The 7,883-nt window shown below is 38.5% G+C and overlaps 1 protein-coding gene across 1 annotated transcript; it reads left to right on the top strand.

Moving 5' to 3' along the window:
* Positions 1-3: 3 nt before the first annotated feature.
* On the top strand, positions 4-6,653 carry LOC104534409 (zinc finger protein 131-like; the record flags this gene model as incomplete). The annotated part of the gene is made up of 5 exons (XM_010183627.1): positions 4-67; positions 1,531-1,632; positions 2,806-2,950; positions 5,968-6,346; positions 6,431-6,653. Coding segments are annotated over 5 exons (913 nt in total), but the record flags the coding sequence as incomplete, so codon positions are not given.
* Positions 6,654-7,883: the final 1,230 nt, after the last annotated feature.

Genomic DNA, 7,883 nt, shown 5'->3' on the forward strand with positions numbered 1-7,883 from the left:
ATTTTGGATAGACTGAATGAACAACGTGAGCAGGACCAGTTTACGGATATCACTCTGATTGTCGATGGTATGTACAGGCCTAAGAACCAGTTGGTATATAGAGAATTATGAAAGCTGTGCTGGGAAGCTGTTGGGTTTGTCACAGCTCAGCTGTCAAACTGAGTTGCTAGCAAATTCTTGGTTCTGTATTGGTGTGTGAGTTGCTTACAGAGTTTCATTTAAAATCTTGGGCTGAACAGAGTCTCCAGTAGTGATTAATAATTTTGCATCTGCTTTTCCAAACAAGGGGCTAAATATTTTCGGATAGAAGCTCATTTTGAAACTGCTGTACTACATTTAACGTATTGTCTAAGGATTTCCAAAACATTGTAAAAATATCTTTAAAAAAACTTGAGCTGTTTGCATGCAGAGAACTTATACAAATATTGGATTATTGGGTTTTTTTTAAAAAAAAGGAAAAAAAAACCCTTGAAATAAGATTGCCTTCTTGCTTCTCTAGTATCTGCCTACTATTTTGATATATACTTACAATAGGGTAGAACAACTCAACTTTCTTTTTCTATGTGTTCTAAAAACATAAGTATTAGTTTAAAAGGAAGACGGAGATATAAGTGCTTATTATCCCATTAGAAAAGGTGGTTTCTGATAGATCACCTAAGATTGCTTCTTATCCCAAACATGTCTTTGAATGGATGAGTACTTCAAGGAAGATAGGCAGTGTCCACTAGGACAGACTTAGCTAAAGTAGAGTACCACCTGATTCTTAAAAAGATAGCAAGAATTCACTTAAAGGAAAAGGGTCATACAGAGCCTGGATTAGAAAAAGCAGATGAAGAAAAAATTACTTTTCTGGAATCACTGTAGTTTCACTGACAACACTTGTACAAAACTTATCCTGAATGTTTGTTCCTGCTCTAGTATTACCAAATCCACTTGTTGAGCTCAAAACTGTTTTTGTGTGCAGCTGTGTGGTTCTAATCTATGTTGCTTCTCTTACTTCTGTCCCACGGAGACTTATGAATGTTCATGCCTGCACCAGGGAGAAGGCAACACAGTGATGGGGAATACACTGTCTGGAAAACAGGAAGAACAGAGTAGAACTACTTCTGTTCTGCAAAGGTCTTTGTGCTGGCAGAAGCGATGATAAAATACATCCATATGCAAGAGCAGCAAAAAACAAGGAGAGCCTGGGTAAAACCCAAGAGCTGAGCCCAAGATATACAATAAAAAGTTTGCAGAGGAATTTCCCATAACTTAAATATCTGAAAAGAGAAACACTCTGGAGTAAGTTCTCCAGCTGACTGAGTCGCAGAGCTTTAGGCAAAGTCAGTGATGTCAGCAAAGGTCTGCATGATGTGTGACAGGCTAGCTGCAGTGGTATCCCATGTTACAAGGAGACATACAAAATGACTATATGCTGCTGGAATAGATTTGTAGCCTGGGTGGTTATGCAGCCGTTCTCTTCTCTGCATCTGCACTATGAGTAAGGAAGGTATTTTCCTAAACCAAAACTTTTGTCTCTCTTTGTAGGTCATCATTTCAAAGCTCATAAGGCTGTTCTTGCTGCCTGTAGCCAGTTCTTCTACAAATTCTTCCAAGAGTTCACTCAGGAGCCCTTGGTGGAGATTGAAGGTAGTCTAATTTGTTCAAATAAAAACCTTCAGAGTTGTGTACCCAAGCTCAAAATGAATGTAATATCCTTGGTATGGGCTTAAATGCATGCTTGGTCATATCGATTAGCTTTCTAGGTCTCAGCTCTTGAGCTGTTCTGAGGTAGCATCGTGGTTTAACCCTGGCCAGCAACTAAGCATCGCATAGCCATGCTTGCTTATTCTTCCCCAGTGGGATGGGGAGAGAATCAGAAGGGTAAAAGTGAGAAGCTTGTAGATTGAGATAAAAATAGTTTAATAATTAAAAAGAAGTAATAATTTTTTAAAAATGGTAAGGAAAAGAGAAAAAGTAACAAAGAGAGAGGAAAATAAAACCCAAGAAAGACAGGTGATGCAAATGAAAACTATTGTTTGCCACCAACTGACCAATGCCCAGCCAGTCCCTGAACAGTGGTCCCTCCACCTGCCTCCCCCCCAGTGTTATTGCTGAGCATGACATCATATGGTACGGAACATCCCTTTGGTTAGTTAGGGTCAACTGTCCCAATTGCATCCCCTCCAACTTTTTGTGCACCTCCAACCTACTTGCTGGTGGGGCAGTGTGAGGAGTAGAAAAGGCCTTGACTCTGTGTAAGTGCTGCTCAGCAGTAACTAAAACACCAGTGTGTTATCAACACTATTTTCAGCACAAATCAAAAACATAGCCCCATACAAGCTACTATGAAGAAATTTAACTCCAGCCAAAGCCAGTACAGGTAGCTATTGCCACTGGAAAAAACTTCCTCTGAAGAAAAATTAAAAAGAAAAAGATGCCTTGGCTGAGATGCAAGAACGGGTTAGATGTGGAGCAATACTTGCCTGGTAGGTAAGGAGCAATTTCCTAGAGCAGTACTTCAGCTTCCAGTAACTTGCTGCTCAGAGGTCTCTTGAGAGAGATCATGGTTTTTTGTTTATTTTTTTTCTTTTAATTATTATCCTTCCTTTTATCTTTGTCATGGCATGACTCTGTAATTGTTCCAGATTCACATGTTTCTATAGTAGACTTTATTCCCATGTGAGCTTTTCAAGGGTGGCATTTTCATGAAACTGGATATCAAAGTACTGTGAGCAAAATGGTGAGCAGGCAAGTGTGCAAGATTCATCAAGTAGATGAGACTGAGGAATTGCTATAAGAGGCTGTTTTTCTTGTAAACAGGTGTAAGTAACATGGCATTTCGTCATCTAATTGAGTTCACCTATACAGCAAAACTAATGGTTCAAGGTGAGGAAGAAACAAATGATGTTTGGAAAGCAGCTGAGTATCTACAGATGTTGGAAGCGATCAAAGCACTTGAAATCAGGTAAACACATAAGCCTCTTTCTTCCCAGTACTGATATGTAGAGTCTTAAGAATCCTTTTACAAGAGCTGGCTGCCAATATTTTGCGGTGCTGTTTTTTATCCTGGAACCTCTTAAACTTGTGTGGGACTGTATGCTCTTCTACTATAAGATATGGGTCAGAATTATAAAGGCTAAAAAATGAATGTCATTTGGGAATGAACGTCAAATGAACACCATGAACTTTGGACTGGAACTCAGTGACAAGTGACGTGGCTGGTAAATGTTGCAGACACTTATAGGGCTGTGACTTTGTGGTAACTATTACCAGATCTCTGTGCTATCTGACTGCCCACACCTGATTGACAGCTGGATGTACAGTGCTGATGTCTCTCAGGTAATTAGATCACATTAACAAGTTTGTGCTGGTGTTTTGATTTCATGCAGCTTTCTGCTTTCAAGAAAATAGGCAGTGATTTTAAAACTTCTTGGTGCAAAATTAATCTCTCAAACTTCTTGAACAAATGTAATTGTTATAATTGGTTTTATATGGGAGCAGTACTTAATCAAATGTTCCTGTGGCACCTTTTATCCAGTATGAGGAACTGTACTCCATTACTAATCTCCAACCTGAGAAAAGCAGGTGCCATTCCCATCATGCTGGTTTTCTTCCCCTTCCTTGCCTTTTACAAAGTGCTGTCATGTTCTCATTTCTTCTGTATGCTACACTGTTCTGTCATGAAGTGGAGGGAGGGGCAATAAATGCCTCCTAGCATTATGATTATCCTTGCTTTTTCTTCTAGACCTGCTGAGAAGTCTTTGTGTTCAGGCTAAGGAAGGACTGTTGCTTCCTCTTAATCTCCCCATAGACACAGTGGCTAAGGAGAGCGGCATTGACCCTGATTTGCTCTAGTAGTCAGCTAACTTAAAAAAAAACAACAAACAACCACACACAAACAAACAAACAAACAAAACCTCCGTGACATGGTACACTGGAAACTTGGTTTTCAACATCAGTGTTGATTTTTTTGAATCAACTTATTCTGTAGATTGGTAGTAGAGCTGAATAAGTATGTTTGGGTTTTTTTTTAATAGGAAAGATGGGGTTGTGCATTTCTAGTCCTACCCTCCAACCCCACCAACACTTTTTTTTTTACATCATTAAGATTAAGCATGGTATCACCAAAAGAACTTTTTTTTTCTTTCAGGAAAAAAAGCAGACCTTTGCTGTCTGCTTGAGAAATTTAAAAGACAATTGAAACTGAAAAAGTATGTTCTAATTGGTATTACTTTGAGTCTGTGTACACCGGTAGAGCTTTTAAACCAGGATTCGGATCAGTCCATCCAGCTAAACTGTCCAGCCTGCAATTATTTGCCACTATTATATAATGTTATGCAGTTTGTTGATTATGCATCAGTAGTAAATAATGCAATTCTTATGTTACAATGAAACAAATGTTTTGCTTAACAAACACACGTGCAAGCAAGTCTGTTCTTAGAGTTATTTCCACTGTTCATAAATTTTGATTTTATTTTTTTTTGGTGGGGTTTTTTTGGTTAGAAAAACAAACTTGAGTACCACTGTCAGTTTCAGTTTTCTCCTCCACAGTAGGAGGGGGAAGAATTGCAATACATTGCCTCTGTCTGAACTTTGACTGAAAGGGGTAGGCTTCAGAAAGTTCAGCTAAAGTAGAGATTATTATAGAACTAACCATTTGTGTAATGCACAAATGAGTTGGACATCACATAATCTAGACTAGAAAGAAACCAACTAGCTGTTATTCCTTGAAGTACAGTGTGTTGTATGTGTGTATCCTCATTCAGTTTCACACCTGAGCCACACAAGGTGGTCAAGGATGGTAGTCTCCTCTTTGCTGAGCAGATTATTATTTTGGTATGTGACCCTGGAGCTCCTTGCAGTAATGTGCAAAGTAGCTGTCACCTTCTAGATGTCAGAAATCCAGGCTAGATGAAACTATAAATTTAGCTGCTCTGTCTTCCTATATCTGAATACAGTAAGGTGCAATTTAATAAGCTGTATCCTGCATTGTCATTAGCCACACATCTCTGCCATATGACATACAGATACTAGAGAAAAAAACTTATTTCTCCTAGTACTAGAAAACCTGAAAGTGATAGGGAGTAGGTTACATAAAAGGATTCATCAGGCTGCAAGGGAAGGTAAAAGCACAAATTACTCCTGTCAGTCTGATTTGAGGGGAAGATAGCCACTCATTTTCAAAACTGAAAATCAGTAGTAAAACCTCCAGTATGTAAATGCTGTGGATAATTGTGACAGTGTGACTTGAAAGCATTGATCCACTCAGCTGTGTCCGTGTTTGAGATGGGATACTATCCCTGACATCTTGGAGGGAGTTGTGTGTTTATGGTGAAAGAAGAGAAGGAACAGAGCCGGGGGTTGTGATTAAGCCCAGAAAATTAAACTAGAATACTCTTTCTACATCCCAGTGGCTTTTTTTTTTTTACCTCAGCTGTTAGCTGTGTGCTTTCCTGAAGTACAAGATGTTATAATAATAATTGTGTGAAGTCACAGCTGTAGTGTTTTCTAACAAGCTGTACGTGCTGCAGACAATTGCATGCACTCCAGATCCTGAGAGGTGAATAGCATAGGAAGGACTTGAATAGTATTTCTGAGTAGGCAGGCCAAAGGACTCCTTCCTTCGGGGAAGTTTTCTTTCCAAGTACAGAATTTCACAAGTTTCTTAGGTAAACCTATGTCATTAGGCTAATTTGCCTTTCTTCTTGATAGATGGTGTGTATCATTCAAATGGAGCTAATTAAAACACTTTAGTAACTTTGTTAAAAGCTCCACAGCTTTAACTGTGCTATTCTACAGCTCTAAGGAGTATGGATTAAGGACAAATTAGCTTCTGAAATGCATGCAGGTTATGTGGTCATTCATCATTCCGCTTCTTTGAGAAACAGATAGCGAGTGTTTAATGCAGAAGCTCAGTATCAGGCAGGAATTGTTATGTAAGTGCTTATGGATCTTAACTATGTTTATGCAAATGCTTTGCAGGAACAAAGAAAATTCATCATCCTTAGAATCAAATCAAATGCAAGGTAAAAATAAACCGAAAAAGAGGAAGATAGCTGAAACCTCTAATGTTATCACAGAAAAACTGCCGTCTGCAGAATCTGAGCCTGTTGAAATAGAGGTTGAGATTGCTGAGGGGACAATTGAAGTGGAAGATGACAGCATCGAAACACTTGAAGTAGCTTCTGCAGAGCAATCTATAAAGTACATACAGGCAACAGGTACATCAGATGAATCTGCTTTGGCTCTTTTGGCAGATATCACGAGTAAGTATCGTCAAGGAGAGACAAAATGCCAGATCCAAGAAGAAGGTGATAGTGCAACTGATCCCTCATGCAAACAGATAGAAGGTATTGAAATTGTGGAACTTCAGCTGTCACACATGAAGAATTTATTCCACTGTGAGAAATGTAACCGTTCATTTAAATTGTTTTACCATTTTAAGGAACACATGAAAACACACTCTACTGAGAGTTACAAGTGTGACGTATGCAATAAAAGGTACCTACGAGAGAGTGCTTTGAAACAGCACCTCATCTGTTATCACCTTGATAAAGGTGGTGCCAGCAAGAAGCAAAGACCTGGCAAAAAAATACATACATGCCAGTACTGTGATAAACAGTTTGACCACTTTGGACATTTTAAAGAGCACCTCCGGAAGCACACAGGTAAGAGCACTGCTATGGTCCTGTACTTGTGGCTTTGGCTCTAGCTTTCTGGGTTTTTGCATGTTTTGGGGAAATAGAGAATATTCTGAAGAGAACATGTGAGTCCTGAATGCTAGAAATACTTGGCTTCTTGTTACAACTAAAATGCTGTTTTGTTTTGGGTTTTTTTGTTTGTTTTCCGTTGATATAAACTTTGAGGGATTGAGGTGGTTAAAAATAGGCACCTAAAACCAGAAAGTGCTAATGGTGCTTCACTTTCAAGTTTATTAAATCTTTTTTTTTCAAAATAATTTCTTAAAGCATGTATTCTTCTTCAAAAGTAGCAAACTGAAGAGCTACTCTTATTTTCATGATACTACTAGTAAATGTTTCTGCTGAAATATGATCTGAACTGTGAGCTTCTCAGTGGAATACACAATTTAAAGGGTTTCTTTAAATAACAAAACTTCTGAGCAAATGCCTATTAATGCATTAGGCATAAAATACCTCCCTAACAACTCTCTCTTATACCATCATGTTTGAAAGTTTCATCCTTGCTCTTGACATCTCATCTGTGTTTTCCTTTTCTTTCTAATTAACACAGCAAAACATTTCTAGTGGCTATAGTAGACTTTTGTTACAGTAAAATCTGCCTCTTTGAAATCTGGATAGCATCTTTTGAGTACAGAATGACTTGTGTTTCTTCTATGTAATATTGGGAGGTTAAGATGCTATTTCTTCATCTAACTGAAAAGTTTGTACTATCTGAATAGGTATTGAGCATTATATAGATAGCTCTCTGAATGTAAAATATATGTTGTCCTGACCTTTCAGATCTTTTTGTTTAATATGTCAGTCATGAGTCATCAGTAAGAATTTAATGGAGGGTAGCGGCCCTATTTGTTTTGCAGCTTGTTGGTGTTGCTGCTAAAGCCTTTTAATCGGAACTTCTTTGCATCTCTGTATGGAACTGCTGAGTATTGATATATGACACTGTATACAGTCTACTCCCAATACCCCCTTAAAAGTCGCATTTTAAAAAAGTCTTTGGCAAATCTTTATTCCTATGAAGTAGGGAGTGTTTCTTCATTACAACTGAACCAACTACAAGTTACTTGTTGTGGTTTAACCTGGCAAGCAGCTAAACACCACGTGTTTTGCTCTCACAACTACCCCCCCTACTCCCCAGTGGGAGAGGGGAGAGAATCGGGAGAGTAAAAGTAGAATCACAGAATCACAGAATCTCAGGAG

Source organism: Mesitornis unicolor, unplaced genomic scaffold (genome assembly GCF_000695765.1).
Source record: "Mesitornis unicolor isolate BGI_N332 unplaced genomic scaffold, ASM69576v1 scaffold9184, whole genome shotgun sequence".
In the NCBI taxonomy this organism is placed as follows: Eukaryota; Metazoa; Chordata; class Aves; order Mesitornithiformes; family Mesitornithidae; genus Mesitornis; species Mesitornis unicolor.